Below are 22,682 nucleotides of genomic sequence, written 5' to 3' on the forward strand. Positions count from 1 at the left end.
TTAGAATTTTGGATGTAACGCATGACATACATTTACCGGAAACGCAATGAATAAGAAATTAAATTAATAGCAGAGAGAATTATTCTTATATATTCGAGTGAATTCAAACTAGGAAAATATAGATTAAATACTAGAGATTGGTAAGTTTTTTAGACTAGCTAAACCTAGAAAAAGTACAAGATAGGTGGTGGTGCTCTTTAATTTTACGTACACACAGCCTTGCAAGCAGGCACCAAAGGCCAACATATCTAACTTAATGCGAAAATAACACTTACTAAAAAGAGCAGGCAAAGAGAAATCAAATGCATATTATAAGGGGGCCTCATTAAAACGTCAGATTTGATGCGTCTACTTCCTAGTAGTCACCTTCATACATTATACTTTGTCTATCCTATGAACCAAAAGAAAAATAATCAAAAGATTAATACGACTATATCAAAAACATTTTCTCTATATTCACAAGACAGGGATAAGGCTGCATATACATCACCTCTCCATATCCACTTATGGAATTACAAAGGCAATCATACATTGAACGAATACAATTGTACATTTTTAATAATTATGGTTGAGCTAGCTATCGTAAGAAAATTATTGCAGTATACAAGGTCAGCTATACTTGTGAAATACTTGCTCAATTATAGACAATACATGAGCAAACTTGACCCTTTTCACTACTAAAAAATCACTATTTTCCCACTGAAACATGTTCAGTGGCTAATACCACAAATATTTTGATTGAGTCGGTGGGAAAAGAAAAAATAACAATGTTTTCATACGGAAAAAATTCGAAAGTTCCACTATTTCAGTTAGAATCTATATCTCACCATACATTTTCTCAATAAATTGGTTTAGTAAAAAATGAGTGAAAAAAATCTTATTCTATAGCACAAATTTCTCACTGATTCGCAGTGGGAAAACCTTTGTTTCAAGTAGTGTTTCCTGATAAAAATTGAGTGGCTAGTTTCCAAGGAAGTAATAGCTTAGTTGGTAATATGGCAATTAAAGGTTTGCTGAACAAATGTGGATGAATATTTATTATTGTAAAGTGCTTATAGTAGCAATAGAAATATCTGTGATAGTCATTACACATTACATTTTAGCCTGACAAGCTTACAATTATTTTTTTTGTTTCAATGTACTGACCAATTGATAGCCCTACTTAATTAAAGGCAACTAACAACTCCCCTCCATTCAAGAAATCTATTCAATCTTCCTTTCCACCAAGGAAATAATTTCTTATGTCTACTTACAATTTGAATAGCATAACCACAAATAGAATTTATCAATAATTGAGGGATCAATAATTGTTATTATCATTAAAGCGAAATCAAGAGGAAGAAATTACCAATTTTGGTATTTTAGGGGTTTATTTTGACCCTTTCTTTATAAAACGAATCCTAAGTGAACATATAACTATGACATTTAGAAAATATTGAACTGTAAAAAGACAACACTACATGACAAAGAAATGCTTCAAAATGAGCCTTCAACTTATTCTATTGAAGTAAAAGTCCATACAATTGTTCTTATTAGAAAATCATACTAATAACATAAATTATTATTCAATGCTTGCTAGTAAAGTAGAAATGGCTCTGCAAAGAACAAGGAGCACATATAAAATTCTGAAGAAAACAAGCATGAACAATTTGGATTCTGGTGCTGTTTCTTTTTCTTTTTTCCCGTTGCTGTGTCGAAGCTTGGAGATTTAAAAGCAAACTAACTGAGAGCAGCTCTAGTGTCTGTTCCCCTTCCATTGGCAAAATTGTTTAACAAGGACTCGAGGTGTTTGATTTCCTTTGGTATGGAAGCAGTAAGCACCTGTATCCAGTGAGGTAGAAAATTGGCACAATGGTCAGACCTATGGCTAAAGATTCCTCGACCATCAGACCTTTACTCGCAATGCCATAAAACCAACTTAATCTTTCGAGTGCCAATAATTAGTTCCGTAATAATCAACGGGTCAGAGGAACCATATGGTTACTTAAAAGCAATTGAACGATTTCTGTCAACATACCTCATACCCCGATTCTGTAATTAAGACTTCATCTTCAATCCTAATGCCAATGCCTCGGAACCTGATTGACAGAAGTGATAATAGATGATGAGATTTACGCATAGAAGTGTTAAGTAAAATAAAGAATACTAAGGAAACAAGCGTCCCTTTTATTCCTTAGTGGAGGCAATAAAAATATCTAGCTCCTTGACTACAGATGAATCACCAGGTGACAGTTATTAAAATTTGACAGCCTACTTAGTTCAAGTGAGCAATTATTCTCTCTCCCCAAGATTTACAACAAAGCAACCATTTTCCCTTGAATCAGACAACCTGAAAATGCCATTGCTACATGGAATATTTCTTTCGAGGTGTGAAATTTTTTTAAAATCTTGCAAAAGAAATTGAACATACAATTAGGCATAAGTCATTTACTGAAACCCCAACCTAACTGGGACGCCTTTGTACAATCACTCAAAATGACTACTACTGCTACAGGTTACGTCGAACTTCGCAACAGTTGATTTGACCTGCAAGATCTACCTGACAAACCTAGAAAAGACATTGTCATATGATTCTCTCTATCTTTTGTGCATAAAAGAGTAATTCTGTTTTCATCCACCACAACACATTTTGGCAGATAGAAGCAGTTCAATAAACCAGGAATCTCTAAGGAACTCGAGGATGATCACAGGTACAGAAATCTGAATGCATGTCAAAAGGAACATTAATTTGATACAGTAACAAGTATACCTTTCTGGACAATCAATGCACGAAGGGATGTATACTCCTGGTTCAATTGTGATGACCTACATATAAAAGTCAATGAAGATTGATTAGATGTTCTTGCAGAAATCACAAGTAATTAGAAGCTGACAACAGAAGGACTCATCTATTTTTGTGGTCAGGAATAATGTAGAAACCACCAGAGGGGAGCGGGAGCTTACAAATGTCTAATGACCAGGCAATTTTATCCAAAACTATTTAGCTTTAATTTGTCTAATTTCATCTGATCATTTTGAGCTATATGCATCTCCTTCATCACTTTTTAGAAAAAGTGTAAAGCATGTCTCACAACTGGTCATGACTTTATCTAAATGCTAGACGTACGAATGCACAGAGTAAACACAGTATTCCAAGAGTCCGAGGTAAGAAAACAAGAACATTCACGTAACCGCAGAACAATCAATCCTGAGTCATGTGCTTAATCAAATATAGATGTAATGCAGAATTAGCATATTTCTCCCCAGATATGATCACCAAGAATTATGCAAACTAACAACCTCTGAGTAGCATGTTCATGGTGCATCATGTTCAAAACATAGTAGTTCCGAGAAAAGTTGAAAGACCAAAAAACACTTGCACAGATGTAGATATCTCTGGCACTATAGACCTCAGTTAAAGCATATATAACTTAAATATACACCTACACCAATTAGTTGTAACATTAGAATTACAATTAGCAGTTTTGTATACAACATCTAACTTGATATATATTGCGTATGTTTTTCTTGTCATATCAGACAGGTTGGGAGAACATTACAATTTTCTATGATTCAAAGAATGGCAGAAAGGAACGCAGTGGGATAACTACTATTTTTCCTACAAGGAAGCAAGGGTGTTGGACATTAAGCACCTTTCACAAGAGTGAGGTACTTGTCATGAAATGGATTATACATAAAGTATAAGAACAGTTTCTACTACCAACATGAAAACAAGATGGATGAGCTAGCTACTAGTTTTTTTTACTGCAATTGCATATGACATTACAATTTCCGCAGGAATAAACGTTCCTAGTGACTCAGAATGATAAGATATACAAGAAACTTATTTTTAAGTGTAAAGAATAGACACACCAGGAAGAAACCTCACTAACAAAAATCAGATCGCATATGAAGCAGGGTTAATGAACTAAGGGGTCTACGAATTATTCATTTCAAATTAATCAATGAAAACAAAACCTAGAGAGAAAAGCAAAAGATATTTGATCTTTTTGCTTGATTGAACCGTCAGAGATTTCAAAAATCATTATTAACCAAATGCGTGCTACCCTGATGTAAACAACCCTCTACCAACTTCATTTCTGAAATTTACTTTCTCCATCTAACTACTATAGAAGTGATGAAAATTAAAAAGAGATGGCAGTCCTAATCTGAAAGAGAAATGGAAAATTGTCCCCACCTGTATTTGGTGGACTGTGTGGGGAGAGATAAACCAAAGTTGCTTTGAAGATAAAATCACCAATATTCAGGAACTGAAGATGAATGTTCAGGGCTTTTCTTTTTTGTGTGCAAACATAGTTTAATGGAAGATTCAGAATCTATTTTTGATGTACTAGATTCCTTATGAGAAGAATAAGGACTAGGAGTTTATTTTTTGCTCAAATTGGATGTAAATATGGGGGACTACACACCCTTTGTGTAGTTTGTTATTAATTTACAAATATGTTACCTATTTCAAAAAAATAAAAATAGAAGCTGCAATAGGACCGAAGAGGAGCATATGATAAAACCAGTACAGAAAGTATGCATACATATCATCATGCAACTTCCTGTTGTAACCCATCACATTTCTATAGAACTGAAAAAGTGAAGGAAAAGGGAAATTTGACCATATGGCTCTAAAATCATAAGCATGGTTAGTGGGTTTATATTGCAATTCATTCAAGAATCAAGGAGAGAATGTCTGAATTATTCATTGGGAAAAACTTATTGTAAATTGCTGAAAGAGAATGATGCAGTATGGCAAGTCTCATTTGTTTCCAAATGAACAACTCACTGGAGTTCATTCGCGAGGAGGTTTTCAAAAGAATGAAAACCAATTTATTTTGCTTACCTTGCACTTACCCAATTTTTTTCAGAAATCAAAGCAATCATCAGTAAGGGAGGAACTTACTACACCAGGTTTCAGAGGTCGATCATATCCAATTGTAGAAGAATCATGAACGTCCATTCCTAGATAGTGACCTGGAAATATGATTGACAATCCAAAGTTCATTCAGAGATGGTCGCAGTGGTACAAGAATTCGCTCATCTTTTCAGCAAAAACAAAAAAAACCACACAATAGGAATAGTAACTGAGAGGACAATCTGAAAGGGAGTAAGTATTTGCAGCTATTGCACATGCAGTTTTCTTATATCTGAAGCAGAATAGTAAGGAAGAAAGGAATAACCTATATTCGTAGGATTTAAAAATGCATATCTTCGATCATTTTTTAGTATCCCAATCTCCTTGAATCCTCTTCGCAGCTTTTCTTCCTATCCCACATCAAAACAAAAAATCAAGAATGTGCCCTTGGCACTGCTTAAAAGTATCTAAAGGAAAGAGTATGCTGGTATGGGACAATTACTCACTACAGAATGTATATCATAACACCCCCATATCTGGAACAGTACAAAGACCTTTTACAGGCTGCCCTAACAACAAACACAAAGAATGATCCCTTATGTAAAAAGGCAAAACAATCATTTGCTTTAACCAAGTAATGCTACCCTTCATTGAGAATCAGTTTCCAAAGCACACTACATTAATTAGACACCTCTAACCATAACCTTACAGGCCTACCTTTAACCAAAGCATTACCATTCATCATGTATGAAGAAATACTATTTTCAAATCAAGGGAGAGGCAACCAAAAGGCATCTGACTCTCTCCAACATCACTAAACTCAAAGCCTTAAAAGGAATTAAACTTTGACCATATCTTCGAAAATACCATTAAGCCTCATTTCCCTCAGCTCATGCAAATGAAAACCTTGAAGCTTCATTGCTAATCGCAACTGGGGGTGGAAGTCAGCGTAACTTGACAATTAGGTAAAACACAAAATAAGACTATGGTGTTAACAACTGTACCCAAAATTAGATCACTGAGACTGGACTACCAATGTAACTTGGTTATATAACTGGATCCTAAGACTATGAAAGTTGGAAGGCAAGAAAAAAGAAAAGAAGTAAACTCCTAATCCTACCAATCCCTGGAATATAAAACAAATAAAGTTACGAATCAACTAAAAAGGTACCGAGTAGTGGTGTATTTCTCGGATGCTTGTGCCAGGTCTGCACATCTCCACACATTCCTTGTTTGTCTCCAAAATAAGATCATAAAGTAGTTCCTGGAAGGTACAGATCAAGTCTTGGATCTTTAACACCAAGTTCCAGACAATAAATATGTATAGAGATTATATCATAGAAAAGTAGCAATCAAAAGCCATTTCCAGGAAAGAATTTATTTCTCAAGCATAATCTGTAGCGAAGAAGTAAACTCAAGTTTGTTTTTGAATAAGAATGGATTTTAACATCACTCTCATTGTTCACATCCAGATCGATATCTGATGGCCATTGAAGATCTGGAATTAAGATTCAGAACTCATACCACTGATTGAAGTGCTGGAAATTAATATCTAGCTTTTGAAAACCTTCAATGTGTAGCAAGGATTCCAACATATTAGGATCGAGGTGGATAAGTCTTGGCGCCCAAGCATTGGATCCTAAGTGCTCAAATTCAGTGGCTGTCAATGAGCATATGATGTGCAAATTCTCATGTGAGAAACACAACCTGGACAGATTTCTTCTCTCCTAGGGTAATGGTGCTTCACACTTCAGAATTGGTGATAGACAATTAATGTTTACAATTTTGGAGGTAGCCTGCAGTTAAGCAAAATAGTCTAGCTGAACATCCAGACCAGGTAAAGAATTTGCTTGCGGAGTGCTAGATTAGTACCGGAGTTAAGAGTGTTCAGAAAATGTGCCCATGGGATACATCTACTACACATAGAAAGCAGAATCTCAGGTTCCAGACTGAGAAGATATACCTAGTTATTCTGAGTGATCTTCACTAAACTCAGAGCTCAGAGGGATTGACGCAATGGGTAGAGTGCACAGCCATTTTCATATCTTTACCTGCATATACTCCTCTTCATTACTACCCTATACCTAAACTTTCAGCATCTTCACATAGTGTAAAAATGGATAAAAAAAAATCTGCTAGAATTCATTATCTGATGGTTTTCATTTTACTGTTTGTCTTCCTAGATTCTTTTTGGTAGACTTTTGGGATTTCAATTGATGATCAGTGCATTCTTTCTGAAATGGGAGGTTGTGTCTTTGATCAGCTAATAGGGTTTTTACAAACAGGACCAGGCTTTGACTTGAGTTCGCAAACGGGGCGGGGGGGAGAAAATCATGGATTCTATACTTACATGAACAGGAGAAAATTTGCCAAAGGGTGGCCAAGTACGAGTAAGATCACTGACATAACCGTGGAGCTCACATCCAACATCCATCAAGACAAGGCTACCATCTTCAATCTGTTAAAACAACAAAGTCCCCATCTTCAATCTGTTAAAACAACAAATTAGATACTTGTATTCAGTATGCTTGATGTTCAAATCTAACTGCATTGGAAGATACTAAACATACTTTCTGGTCATTACGAGAATAATGAATGACACTGCCATTAGGTCCGCCACCAACAACAGGGTTAAACCTGCGGAACAGCAAGAGGAAAATGTATAATCCTTGAAACGATCTCAGCTAGAAGTATGACTAAAAAAGGAAAACAGTCAGGAAAAAAACAAAACTATCAGAAACTCAGAGAATAGAAGAAAAAAGAAAATCAATTGCATGTTTAGATACGAGGGAAATGCATTTCGATTCACTCAGCTGCAACCTATGTAAGACTAAAATACTTAGAAATTGCAAGTTGCCACCCTCTCTAAATACAAAATTCCAAAGATAATACAAGAAAAAACTTACGCCATTCTTTGGGCACCTCTAACTCTGCATTCATATTCGAATTTGGCTGACAGCATTCCTTCATCAGGAAACAACTTCGAGTACAACATTGTCTGGATAAGCGCCTACCAAAAACATATACATTAGAACATCAAGAAACAAAAACTATCTTTTATACAGTATAAATAAGGACTGAACAAGTGCAAGGAAAATATCAAAACTCACACATAACACCCAACTATATTGCTAGACAACTGCATACAAGTTTCAGGAATAGGAAGAAAGATTTTCCAGACAAGTCTCTCCTAAGCGAACATGCAAACCAGGATTGTGAATTAGGATGAACGCGTAGTACATACACATCTTTCTTTAAGCATGCCTAGATTCTGAACTACTAAAAACAGAAGCACATTATCAAAGAAAGAATCGTACATGCAAGAACTGTTCCTTCTCAATTAGAGAAGAATGTGTTGACCCAAATAAGCAAGAACGGACTCCAATTTTTTGGACTATTAAGAACAGTCTTCTTTTAGACTAATGATCCTTTTATCTGTACTTTTTCCCTTTTTTGAATAATTTCTGGATCTTCGGAATGTAGTATCTTCAACCTGAAAACACCACCTTTGACATGAAAGAAGAAAAGGAAATAAAGGGAAATGCAAACACCTATTTTACCTTTTAGAGAAAATTTGTCATACAACAAAATTACAAACATGTTACTTAAGATGCTATCAGATGATATGCAAACAATGCTTTTTATAATTTTGAAAAAAGCTCGTGATATCTCAATACCCTCGTCACATGTTAACTGTCTGAAGAGTATCAACTTCAGAAGATGACAAATAAACATACAAAAGTTAAGTCAGCTGTACGCTCTATCTATTCATCTCTAAACTCAAGAGACAGAGTTTCCATGTGCAATCAAAAAATGAACCTACGTGAGTAAGAACGACCATTCTGACACATGAACCTAACAAAAAGGAAAGAACAACCATTACCTGACAAGCTATTGATGCAGAATCTCTCATCAATTTAAGCTCTGCTGGAGACTTCACCAGTCGGGCTTCATGAGTGTAAACAGAGAAATCTTTTACTTTGCAATTGTTGACTGCTTTTCTATAGGCCTCTAGTTCCATGTAAGATGAAGTGGTTGTCTTCACATTATGGAACACAACAGAAGAACTTTCTATCATCCTGGAGAGCATCTGACAAGTCCGGCAAAAATTAGAGAAGAGAAATTGCAACATGGGAGCAACTGAAATAAAGTGACTACACTGAAGCCATGTACAGGAAAGACAGCTTAGAAGGAAATAATTAGCATACTTCCTTTTCTGACATATAGTATATAGATAATCATGATATGGGCATGACATCTTCATTTCCTGTTTTTTTAGTAAAGGGAGAGTTTATTGATGTTCCCGGATTTAAGCTCATATGGAATTGGTATATACTAAGTAGAGAATCTGCACCATAATATGGTTCTCTACAAACAACACTCCAGTCATATATACATCTTCCTTTCCTGTCCTCTGTGTTGTCAATTTAAATATTAATTGTCATTATATGGTCTAAGTGGTTAACTAACAGCCTAACAAAAAATATTCCCTCTGCCTAAATCATTCTAATTTCCTTTTAGAAAACAGTGTCCTCTCTCCTTAGCGTAAAGTGTTAACCTTCACTCTTCAATTTTATGCTCATAATATTATATTCTCAACCCATCCTGACATGATGCCTGCTTGATTTCAAATATTATGAGGAGAAGTTACATCCAGTAATAGGCCCTATCAAACATGAAATTTTAGGTAAGGCAAGCCTTAGTTCTATATATGTGAAAACTTTGGCATTTCGTCCAATTTGTTCCCACTATACCATTTACACATATTAAAGGACGAAAAATATTTTTCCAGGAAAGAAAAGAGAAAAAGGAGTTTTTAACAGCTCTAAGGATTGCATCAACAGTCAGAGAGTATCTATAAGACATCTTTCATAGGTCCAATTTTCTGACATAAAATTCTATAATAAAGAGGAAAGAAGATAAATAGGGTTCCCATAACAGAAGGGATGTTACTCTATGCCGTTTACTTATCAATGTGAGAGGTATTTGCTTCTAACAAGAATAAAAACTTATTTGCAGTTGGAGATACGATACTTTAAAAAAGTTTACCTCAGGCAATCTGCTAATGGGATAAGCAAGGTCAGACTTGAATATATTTAGAGCTGCATCAACTCCAGCCACTTCTCCTTGCCAAAGAACGTCCTAAAAATAATTTTGACTTTAACAATGGAAGCAAAACTTTCTACAATCTATACTAACCATAATACCATAGTAGCAGCTGAATCTAAAGAAGAATGTTACTAAATTGAGATATTTGTTCTATAAATAGGACGAAGCTTTCCTCTTATTAACAGCTTCCTGTTGACAAAAACGACGCAAGTGAATGGTTCCTGAAGTACCTGGAGGCTTGGTTCTGGCATGAACATGCATAAACCACAGTCATGCCCTAGAACTGCAACACCACCAGGTTGTTGACATCCAGTGATGTATAAATAGTCAGCATCCTGCCTAAAATTGTATGGTACAACATCAGTCATCATTTTTGTGGGAGCAGCTGCAACAATAGCTAAACTATTCTCCGGAAGAATGTCCAATAATTTCTTCCTTCTCTGCATATATTCGTCACTGGTAATGCCAGGAGTAATCTCTCCTTCCTTCATTAACTGCATGTAATGACATAACGACGTCTTACCGAAAGTTCCCAACAGAGTTCCAAAGGAAGGTGGGTACAAGGAAAAGAACACCACCAAAACAAGAATTAAATTTTACTCAATTTTTATCTTTGGTTGATGTCCACAGCCCTAATTCCATGTTACCAAGTATCAATGCTGCATATGCAGAGTAGTATTACCTGAGAGTGAGTGGCAGGAGTCGGCTGCCCAGCATCATAAATTTTCTTGGTGGTATATGCACTGGTTTTGACTACCTATCATATCCAATTCATAAGATATAAGCAGGAAACCAAAATAAATGGAATTAGAAAAAAAGACTTACTAAATTTAGACATCAGAAATCAACTTTAAACAAAGATAAACCATAGTTTACCTAAGAAAAGGGGAAAATTCCCCTACATTACCACAACTAAAGTACTCAGGATTAAAAATTGCAAACAGGGGGGAAGTTTTGAATATCTGCATTGATTCAATGCCTTCAAGACATAAGAAATATCTCAATATATGTTACACACTACTAAGCCAAGACAACAATTGAAAAGCTTGCTATTATTTGGAAGTGAAAGAGACATGGTTCATAGGAAGAGTAAAAGAAAGGATAAACGAACTTGATTAAGGAATCTTGAGGAGATTCTGTGAAGTGGGTTTCTTCGGAGAGCCTGCATGTCTTCTTCTTCTTCTGAGTTCTAACCGTACTAGGTCCAGAACTGGGGTTTCTTTGCTTTGTGTTTCTTCACTTCGGGGTTTAAGGTCCCTATGACTTCTTATTTGGTAGTAGCGACCCATTAAATATTACTAATTATCTACGTCGTCCTAATATATTTTTCTATTTCAGATTTGGCTCCCTTCTTTTTGATGAAACAACAGAAAGCTCTCACTTTTACCTTCATCTCTAACATTTTACCCCTCATTTCTTTTCTTTCTATTTTTCTTTTTGGGGAAGATATTTTCATGCGACTTAATTGTCTTTTGCTTCTTAATTTTTGTACAAGTCAGTTTTCACTTCAAGATATAAATTATTATTGTCATATTTTCTCATCATAGAAAGAGAGAAGGAAAAGAATTTCCAATACATTTTTCACAAATTCTAGAAAAACAATACAAGTCATCTACGAATAAGACGAATTGTGAACATATAATTTTTTTTTAAGTACCATTCTTTTTCTTTCTAATAATTAGGCTTAGGTTGCAAAACTTTCTAATAATTAGGCTAAGGTTGCAAAACTAAAAAATGAATGATAGGAAGGGTTCTATTCCAGTAGTAATAGCACAACACATGATATGCGGGTTTAATGCACTTCACGAATTTGAATTCTGTTACAAACAAAAATTGATATTTAAGTAGAGAAGAGTAAAGAAACAAGCCAATTATCCAAAAAAATAAAATAATGGGCCAACCCCATGAATGATGTGATCTTGAGAACCAAATTACTTGAAACCAGGGACTATGATTAATAGTTTACAAATTATAACATCTTGATACAAGCTAAAGCATAATCCCAATGCATCAATCAAGGCTTTGACTTGAAGCCCAATTATGCTGAGAAAATTACATGAAACGTTTGAGGAAATCTTTTATCTGATCAATATATGGAGGTCTTGTGGGAATTATATGACCAAAGTCATGTTCAATAACAACAGAGCAGCCATTCTCAAACACAGAAGCAACATGTCTACTAGCTTGGCTCTCTATCTGTCTATCTTTACCCTTGTCGTTGCCAAATATATGAAGTGAAGGAACATCGATTGAACCCTGCTGACAATTGTTCATATTAACAGCAAAACCGGAGCACAGAATCGCAAATCTGAATTCCATCTCTCCTTTCAGCCTCTGCTGATGTAGACAAACTAAAGCGGCCATTGCAGCTCCTTGTGAAAAACCCAATATCCCATCAAAAGGGCCTGTTTTAGAATATGTGTCTTTTAAATATGCAATTGATTTGTCGAAACCTTCAGTTTGTTTCTGGTACTGAAGAGAATCAAATGGACTATCAGCTATCTTCCAATCAGAATCGTTCTCTCCCTTGTGATCAGGTGCAACTAACCATGAGAACTTTTTGCTGCAACTCTCTGAAGGTGGACGGTTATTTTCCATTTCTGATGCAGAATCGAAGTTTCTACGGATTTGATAAATGAAAGGCAATTCATGGGGTGCATCCACAAAAACAAGCTCAGCAATGCTCTTGAGTTTCTTGGCTAAAGATGCAGTTCTACCTTTGAAACCAGAAGCATTCTGGCGGAAACCATGAAGGCAAAGAATTCTCAGCTTTCGCAATGTCCTGGGTCCTGCAGTGTATTCCACTACATAATGTCAAGAGTCCTTGAAAACACCAAGCAGAAGAAAAGAAGTATTCTAGAACCATTCATCCTGAATTAGTTTCTTTAATATGTTTGTGCTGGCAACAAAGTGTGGGACTTGAAAATCAATCACAAACACTGAGCCAAGAGGAATAAAAGAAACAGGACAGCGTTAGATGGTGTACTATTAGTAATTTTTGGATTGTCAGACAGCACGGCTTAAATCAAAACTGAATAGGGTGCATATCTACTCTACAATTTTTGGACAGTCATATAGCCTCGCTTAGATCAAAGTTCAAAGAGTACATGCAAAGCTGAACTTGAAAGTCAATAATAGACATCATAGTATTACCTGAAACCAGGGGTGATAGAGCAATTCTATCCGGGGTAGAGACAGCTTCAAGCTCTGCGACTTCTGATATTTCCACTGCGTTGTCAAACTCTGTTGCTGAAGTTGGCTGAATACACTGGCTGTTCTTCTGGCAAAGTTCACAAACATAAGAAGAATCCTTCTCCTGCAAGACAGGCGAAACATTTACAAAACGAAGAGAGAGGTGAAGAAAACATGACAAAACAATCGAAAAGGAAATACTCCTTGTATAGCAAATTGAGCAAACAGAGTTGACTTCCAAGATGGTTGAGACAAGACCATTATGTATTTATGTTACAGTAATAATGTAATACTTGGAACTTCGAATATTTGAAAAGGGTACATAGAGTTGTTACTGGTTACATCAAATTCAAATACAATAAAGCAATATTATTATATTGATTTGATTTTTTTAAAGTTGTTGCTATTTAAAGAAGAGGTCATCCTTCGTGGAACACATAAAAATACAAAGCAGATGAAACGAAATGGACAGGGACAAGGAGCCGAGAGGTAACTGTAGTACTAGTACCCCAAACCGCAGATCAGGTACTTCTAACTGAAATGCAGATATCTAGTAGTTTGCCGCAAGTCCAAAAAACATAGAAGTTAAGATAGGCCTTACTCATCAATTATTTGGGAGAATTAACCCAAAAGTACTTGCTAGGTATGCATTCCATCATCAAGGTTTCTCATGGGAACCCAAAAATAGTGCTAAAATTTCTCACCAGACAGTAGACCTAGAGGCATACAAGCAACAATCATTAATCAAGATCTAGCAGATATCATTCAAACATAAATGCTTCATGCCCTCATCACTCCTATATATACCATGCAATGACAGTTCAAGTACTACACAAGCATTCTGCAGCTAGTCTCTTTCCTTGATTTCTTTCTGCGTCCATGTTTATAGATACTTTATGGTATTCATTCTCACCTTCCATAATCTGTCAATAACATAACAACCAAAGTCCTAAAAGTAGAAAATTATTGTCTGTTTATATCAACCAATCAATTAGTCCCCAATCCCAAGCTAGCTGGAATTAGCTAGATGAATCCTTTATATCTAGCCCCCTCTATTCAGACCCCTTTCATTCTAACTCTACATAACTTGTCTTTTAAGGTAAATTAGAAACTCGCCTACAGGGTAGGTAAGCATCATGAGTCTGAATCATTTTTGGTGAACCAAACCGAGTATTTAAGTGGAGAAAGATAGAGAGGCGGGCTATTATCCCACTAGTTCCAAAACTGGAAATAATGGATTTCTTGGTTATATTTATAAAAAAAAAAACAGTCTAAATTGGAGATTCTCTAAAAGTGGAGGTTAAGACTCCTGGCAAACATTGGACCTAATGTAAGTATATTGACAATTAAGCCTAAATTCCAACATGCGGCACTGCCCATATAAATCATTTCCTTCCTTCCATTATGTTCTATTCTTCGTTAAAATTTCCGAAAAATTGTAGGTCAGTTAAGACAACTTTCCTCCATTGACTTTAAGTGTACTTCATACCCTTTTATCATTGTCAATCATGATAGTGTGGTACCACCAAGACAGATGCATGTAGAGGTCTATGTTGGAATAGGAGAGCTTTTGAAGGAGTGGAGTCGAGTTTCTCCCAGTTAAAGAGTAGTCTCCGTTCCCTTATTTTCTTTTGGTGCATAGAGAGAGTACCGGGTGGAGTTTGTAGACAAATCATATCCTTTTGTAGATGCCTTTTACCTTTTGGCCAAATCATTTCACAACCTTCTCATTCTATCGTCTAGACGTGCTTCTTGAGCTCATTGCCGGATTTAATGATTTCTAATTTTCTCCAATCTTGAATAACCGCGCATCTATCTTGACACTGGGAGTCAAAATATCCTTCATACTTGGTGAAGAGCTCCAATGAGAGTCTAAGCAAATACAATTGAAAGTTCTTTCACAAATTATCAAGTTCACAAGATAATGTATGCCCTGAATTTCTGAGCCGTCAAATATTTTTAAGTACCCAATCAATCTAATGCAATCAAGAGAGTTGTAAGATCAATCTTCCAAGAGATACATACCCGGCAATTATCACAGACTAAGACAAGCATCCTACAGTACATGCACCGGGTCCGTGATGAGTAATCATCAAAAGGAGAACTACAGAGAAGACAAGTACCCAAAATTCTTGAATCTGAGCTTCCAACTGAAACCCTGGTAAAATCAGAAAGAAGATAGGCAAAATATTGAGAATACCTCCACTGTATACTCTACAAAGGAAGTAAATGAACAGTCAGCACAGCATTTCTAAAAGAGTATTATGGCCTGGATACTGATGCAGGAAAAAATAAATTTCTGGAATATGTTTATGTTTATATATATATATATATATAAACAGCTCGAATCGAGTTAAAGACCTATATATGTTTAACATACCAGCATCAAGAGCAGCATTATTATTTTTTATTTTGTAGTTATTTTCTGTGAGATAAAGGGCAGATACACATCTTTTGGAAAAAAGATGTTTCCTAGCATTAATGAGGTTGTAATCACATCACTACGAATGCTGGATCAGTGAAACCAAGAATTCGATTAGGGTTTGACTAAGAGCATGGAAGTACAGTGACCATACCTGTGGTCAAAGACAAAATTCTTTCCTCTGAAAAAACCACCATCAGGAAATTGCTCCAGATATCGTTGTATCCCACCATAAAGCTGTGGAAAGCAAATACTTTGAATCAACACTCAACATCATTTAGTCCATAAACCAGAATTTACCCACAGTACAAAGATCCTGAAAATCATGAAATGGAATTTCTAAAAACGAAATTTAAAACGAATCTGGTTGTTCTCCAAAAGAAATTCTTTAGAAAGCAAAACATGGATATTTCAAAACACGTCCATCAGCATTACGAAATCTCGATCTTAACATGGCAAAGCTTAAAAGATCAATTTAATGGTTTTAAAACAAAATTTTAAAAGGTTAATCCTTGACATAAGGTTTCATGTTCCAAATTTAACAGAATAGCTCTTAATAAAATATAAATCATGGTTTAGTTTTAACTTTCCAATGCCAGAGAAAGGCCCAACAATGTTAAACTACTGCACTAGAAGGATCTGATTTTCATAAAAGTTTACCTGGAAAACATTTTCAAAGCCGGCACCTTTAGACCTGATATAGGCTGATGCCATCTCGCATCTAATTCCTCCAGTACAGTACCTTCGAAACATCAACAAGTAATAAGAAACCCAAATGCTCAGACAACAGCAGGGTGTAGATCATTACTAGAATGCATGCAATTCATACAGTGTTACATCTTAACTCTGAATTACATGCATTTAACACAATATCCTCTGCAACTTCTTGTCCAATTTTTCCTACCAAATCCTAATATTCCTGAAGAAATTATCTAATTACCAATATATTACAATGCATGCAAGTATATACTGATGGTTAAGCATCAATATAATGCTATTTTACATCTTAACTCTGAATTAAATGCATTTTGCACTATCCATCCATTTTTTTCCTCCTAATAGTCCTAATGAAACTTTTCCATGCACCAAAATCTCCTCCTAATAGTCCTAATGGAACTTTTCCATGCACCAAAATCTCCTCCTAATAGTCCTAATGGAACTTTTCCATGCACCAAAATCTACAGATAGTAATGTACCATTATAGCCATATCCAAGAAAACAAAAGGAGAAAAGCAATTTTGAAAAAGATAAAAAATAGCAAGAGGAATAAGCTGCAGGTTGTTGCAACTAGACAGCAGACACAATGTGTTCTACACATAATAGTTGAAGTTGTACAGATAATCAACAAAAGGAAACAAGTTTTTACTTCATTACTGTATAATAACATGAAGGTACAATGCCACAGATTTGAAGTTTAGAATAAATCACTGCCTTCAATGTAACATAAAGCCAACGGGAGATTGGAAATTTGAAGGGAACAAAATAATGAAGCAGGATAGCAGCAACGCTTTAACTGAGTAGAAGTTAACCCTGTACAGTTTCTCACATTGTAAGATACATAAGATACCATCGAATAAAATTGCAAAATAACAAGAATGAACATAAGAGATATATTTCATGCAATTCATCAGAATTATAATCCACCCAACAATGATACAATGTTCCCAAACAACACTTACATGAGAATATTGTTCCCACGCAACTTCTCGGAGTTGTTATCTATCCAAGAAGGAAGGTCACTATACTGCCGGATTTCTGGATCCAAAGTCTCCATATTTGGAGTATAGAACTTCCCGATTCTAGTCTCATATAAATTCCTTGCATCAATAAGGACAGTTCTTTTATTGCTGCTTGGAATCAGTTTGTCTTGAAAGTTCCCTGGTAAAAAACTGAAAATTAAACAGCTAGAGCTATGCAGATTCCTCCTACAAATCTCAACCTGAGAACATCAGAATGATCATAGCTAACTTATAAGCACATTGCTTAAGCTTCATCAGAGGGGTGAAGTACAAACCAACATTGTGAAGGGCAGAGTGGAATTCGGCTGCAGAGAGATGCTTCCCCGCATTTGAAATTTCAGGCGACCTTCTCAGGGGACAGGAACTCAAAGTTACCAATTCCTGAGTGAGAAGGTGAGGTTAGCATCACTTGGAAATAAGCAATCAAGAAAGAGATAGAGACAAACAAACTTCGCTACAAGTCAATTACTCAACAAAAATTAGTCAGGTTTTCCTCCTCATAAAAGAAAATCCAACACATTTCTTATTATCCGTAGATGTTTACACGATTGCTTTTTTATTCAAAGTCTATGAGCTCTCTTTATTAGCATAGACAAAATTCAACATCATGATTGCAGTCAGTTTCACTCCCTACAGAAGTCCACTCCCTTATATCCAAGATTTGCTGGCCATATTAAATGGATAGTCAAAGCTAGAAGCATTTTGCTTTCTTTAGTAGACACCCAAACCAGGTATACCCTAATTGTGTTTTGGTTAGAAATATCAGCAATATCATGAGTATGTAGAAGATGCCAGTCGAACACCAAGAACCACAATGGCATTTGATAGGGACCAAGACAGAGTAGTGTCACCATAGCCTACTTCTACATTGCTCCAATGGTATGCCCATAGAGGTTAAAGGCAAGGAGAGAGTTTGTGAAGATGGGTTAGGTGCCCCGTGCCCGTGACGGGCTTAAATCCTGTTGTGAACAAAAAGATCTTTAAGTTGGAATTCGAGTGGAGAGGCCATAGTCCCCGGTATTTCAAACTCAATACCTCGCAAAGTGTGGTTGGACGCGGAAAGTGGGCCCATGTGCTATTTCTCCGAGACATTGCTCCAATGGTTTGGCTTCACAAAAATGAATCATCTAAGGGTTTTGGAGGAGATCGCTCTAGCTTCTTGTGATCCTATGTTCCTTAGCAAGTTTTTGGGGAAAATATCAATAGATGTGTCAAGACTAACAGTTAAACTAATACATACAATTAACAAATTCATTGCAGATTTTTCTTTTTCTTTTTGGGCATATCAAACTTCGTTATAGTTCAAATTTCTAATTGCTAAATTAGAAACAAATGCAAGTCCACCTTCTTAATTCTCTATGACTAAGGAGGTTGTACATTGTAGTAGAACTTCTACCCAGAAGGTGGACTTACAGTAAATAAATTTGTGAAATGTAACTGTGAGGGTGCAAGTCAAGAACAGTGAGGAGCAGGGTCAATGCCGATTGCCCACACATTCACAGTACCTTTAATTCTATCATACAGAAAGTAGCAACCAAACTTCTCCTTAAAGAAAAAGTCAAAACATGGGCAAGTTTTTCATTCAATTTACTTACTAATCTGCTACTAATGAAAGCATTAAGTTCCAAAAGTATGACCTAGTCTGACAACTTACCAGAATCAGCCATATAATTTCTTTCTGCAAATGAAAACAAAAAATATAGAACAATATGAAATCATAATCCAACCTTAACTATACGTATAGAGAGGGAAGTAAATCCACATTCCATGGCGACCCTATCGTTTGATGGTTCATGGCAAGATGCAAGCTTAAAGTCTGTCCCTTCAAACAAACAATTCAACTTCACTGCAGCAATGTGCTCCTCCAAGGCAGATAACTTTCCCCCTACCTGCAGAAACCCATCCAATATCTCAGAATTGGAGTAGAGAGTATTGTGAAGTCTCTTGTGCAATGCAAATGATATGCAAAAATATGGGGTTTTCATACTCCATTTAAATGAGGGAAATAGAGAGAAATTACAGTGACATTGACGCCATTGGGAGAGAGGCGGACACGACCCAGGAGGGAAAGAGACTTGCAGTTGGACTCGTAGAAGTTGAATAGTGCTTCAAGATCGGGAATCGTAGCGTACTTGTAGTATAACAACACGCCGTAATCTTCTTCCTTTATTTCTTGATTCGCCATTGATGCCATAATTCTTTCTGTACAGCTTCGCAGATTCTTAAACCCTTTGTCCTTCCTGTATTTTGTTGTACCCTGGTAGCTCTCAAGGGGATGTCTGCTTTTGGTTTATTTTAAATAACTTATAAATTAAAAAAATAAGTAGGTGGTTAAACATTTAAGTTGTTTTCAACTTATAAGTTGATTAAAATAAGTTCATCCAAACAAACTCAATTATTTATTAGGCTTATTTTAAGCACAAAATAACTTTAAGTTGATCAGTCAAACACTCAAAAAAACTGAAAACATTTTATAAGTAACTTATAAGTCAATCCAAACCGGCTCTTACACTTAGCTAGTGTTTGGCCCAAAATTTTCAAAATTCTTGTCAAGTTATTTTTTGGTGAAGTTGTAAAAATTATTTTAAAATATAAATCAGTTTGTATTATCATTTTATAATAAACATATTCCGTTAAAAAATAACTTTATAATATAATTGATAAAAATTAACAACAATAAAATAACAATATGGATAAGAGGAATACATTAATCGTGTCACGACCCAACTACGGGGCCGCGACTGGTGCCCTATTTGGACACTCAAACGAACTTACATACTAAATCGTTATATCACAGGAGAATTCCGGTTTAGTATTTTTTTTATCAGAACAGAAGGCAATTTTTATTTTAAGCGGTCGCGCGTGCAGAAAATATTATATCAAATCAAAAGAGGCGACAGAACATGTATCGCCGGATATAAGCATATATACAAACATATGGTCTGGTTGGCCATTATAACAGAAGGGACCGTATTAAAACAGAAGTCATAAACAAACGAACATACACGACCCATGACCCACACTAATGTACCCAATGGTCAAATATACAAGAGTAGGTACATCGAAAAGACATATACCAAAAAATGCGGGCTCTGAGTTAAAGGAGCACTCTGTAGTAGCAGAAGGTATGTAGCCTATGCTGACGGATCTTGAACGTTTGTACCTGCGAACATAAAATGCAGCCCCCGAAGAAAGGGGGTCAATACGAAATGTGTACTGAGTATGTAAAGCGTGAAGTATATAGAATCCAAACCGTAGCTAAGAGGAAAAGTACAAGGAGCACTTACCAAACCAGGACATACAAAATCTGTACTAAAATGTATATACAAATTGCAAACAAAAAAACATGCATAAGGTTCAGGAACGTGGTCACCACCCCAACGTTGGTACCACAACACATCATACTCCAGAAGATTATAAATCTCCGTACAAACTCCGAACATATCATATCATCACAACATACCATATCATCAGAACATATTATATGCCATATCACATCATAACACCATAAATGGTACCCGGACCTATGGCGAGGTCTCGGGACCTGTAACACATCATCCTGCCGAACACATTATAGAGCGCACGATCACAAAGTCGGCTCGGATTCTGGCGAACGATATCATAGTAGTATGCACGAGAGGAGTAGTGAGGAATAAATGCAACACATATGGATATAAAGCATTCTAAAATCATATTGGTGGCCCCAAAATGGGTATTAGATCATAAGGGAACGATTTGGACATTATTCTTTAGTAGGGAAAATCATAGACAAAAGTTACCCCTTTATGTTATACAAGAATAAACTAAATAGGACAACATAGGTGAGTTTCGGAGTTAGTGGGCCCATCTCCGGTCAAGTCGAGGTGGCGTACGTGAATTTCAAACATTTGGCTTTACGGAGTCATCTATCAAGGGTATAGGATGATCCAGTCTCATAAGTAGAAGTTATGGATATTTGCACATTTCTTTCCAACATACATGAGTTTTTAACTCAATTTCATTGAATGGATTTATAGGAAATTCAAGCTCGGATTTCTATGAGCAGAATTTTTTCTGAGACTCAAATTACAACCCACTACACTTAGGATATGCCAAAAGAAGAAAAGGAAGAGCTTTACATACCTTATCCGCTTCTTACGCTCGCTCCAACTCAACTCCCGTTTTCTCCAAAATCTACAAATGGTCACGATTACCAAATGTAAGTTATACGCCTTTAAGAGTTCAATTTTAATCCTCACTTGTCTACAGAAATTTGGGCAGCACCTCCTTTATACATTCAACATCCCCGAGAATCTAACTCGGCCGAAATATCAACAACAACAACCATAACAATACCGACAACATCAACAATCACTACAAAATACATTGTAACATTAGTAGTCTTTCTTCTTCTTCTTTCTTCTTTCTCTTCTTTTTTCTTGTTACATAAAGCAATAATTTCTACTCCAACTTCACACATTGCCACTAATATCAACATTTCATATTCACTCACTAACTAATTTGAAACCATTTAGACATAACTCAAAAGAAATTTACATTATTCCATACAATATATCAAAAATTTCACCAAAACCATAATCCATCCAAAATTTCTACGAACACAAGGAAACTACCAAATCGCATTATCTTCTTCCAAATTTGTTAAGGATGACAATAATTTCCATAATAGAATTCTACTTCCATAATTACATATAAACTATACTACAATCACACAATCCCCTATAACAACTTGTAACCAATTTTGAGGTCGTCTCGAATCATGAAACTATTAATTACACCATAATCGTCATAACGACACCACTAACAAGCTAAATAACGTTCAATTCCTCTTCTCCCAACCATCACCCCACACGGCCACACACACCCACTTACACACCCACATGGTCACACACACATATATCACAATTACATGATGTTCACTTAATTCTACTAGCTACAACACACCCACTTCTTCCATAACATGAGAAGATAGAATTCTTACCTTATTCTTCAAATTTCGACTTGCCACAATCGTAGTTTTCTTGCTTACCCAATTATACCACGTTGAAAAGGAGCTTGAACTTAGCAAGAATTCGAGAAAGACGAGATTTTTGGATCAAAGTTGAAGAACTTGGAAATTTTTCCCTTTTTTTTTCCTCAAGTTCGGCCCTAGTCTCACTCTTTCTTTAGTTTTGATGACTTTGATTTTTCTTGAAGCTTCTAGTGATCTAGATGATATATCTATATAGTTAATATATGGGTAATGGGCCTTCCTTGCTTTGGACCTCAACTTCTCTTATTATTACTATCTTCTTCTTCTTTTTTTAGCCCAAAACTATAAGTCTTAGTAGTAATTCACAAAACTAGTTTTCCAAAATTCTCAATTTTGCCCTCGGCC

General features: G+C 35.8%; 2 protein-coding genes across 2 annotated transcripts; both read right to left on the reverse strand.

Moving 5' to 3' along the window:
- Positions 1-1,482: 1,482 nt before the first annotated feature.
- LOC129886065 (intermediate cleaving peptidase 55, mitochondrial) lies at positions 1,483-11,234 on the reverse strand. Its single transcript, XM_055960587.1, has 14 exons — positions 11,064-11,234; positions 10,635-10,709; positions 10,183-10,446; positions 9,893-9,985; positions 8,727-8,933; positions 7,750-7,853; positions 7,414-7,480; positions 7,194-7,301; positions 6,015-6,107; positions 5,169-5,253; positions 4,892-4,962; positions 2,750-2,805; positions 2,018-2,078; positions 1,483-1,821 (listed from the first exon to the last, which is right to left on the reverse strand). The coding sequence occupies exons 1-14, from the start codon at positions 11,118-11,120 to the stop codon at positions 1,720-1,722; spliced, it is 1,443 nt and encodes a 480-aa protein (XP_055816562.1). The 5' UTR covers positions 11,121-11,234; the 3' UTR covers positions 1,483-1,719.
- A 635-nt stretch (positions 11,235-11,869) lies between these two features.
- Positions 11,870-19,571, reverse strand: LOC129886062 (rhodanese-like domain-containing protein 6). Its single transcript, XM_055960585.1, has 9 exons — positions 19,326-19,571; positions 19,033-19,194; positions 17,581-17,686; positions 17,246-17,444; positions 16,227-16,308; positions 15,721-15,803; positions 15,170-15,302; positions 13,106-13,268; positions 11,870-12,741 (listed from the first exon to the last, which is right to left on the reverse strand). Exons 1-9 carry the CDS (start codon positions 19,497-19,499, stop codon positions 12,005-12,007), a joined length of 1,839 nt encoding a protein of 612 aa, XP_055816560.1. The 5' UTR covers positions 19,500-19,571; the 3' UTR covers positions 11,870-12,004.
- Positions 19,572-22,682: the final 3,111 nt, after the last annotated feature.

This window comes from Solanum dulcamara, chromosome 4 (assembly GCF_947179165.1).
Source record: "Solanum dulcamara chromosome 4, daSolDulc1.2, whole genome shotgun sequence".
NCBI lineage: Eukaryota > Viridiplantae > Streptophyta > Magnoliopsida > Solanales > Solanaceae > Solanum > Solanum dulcamara.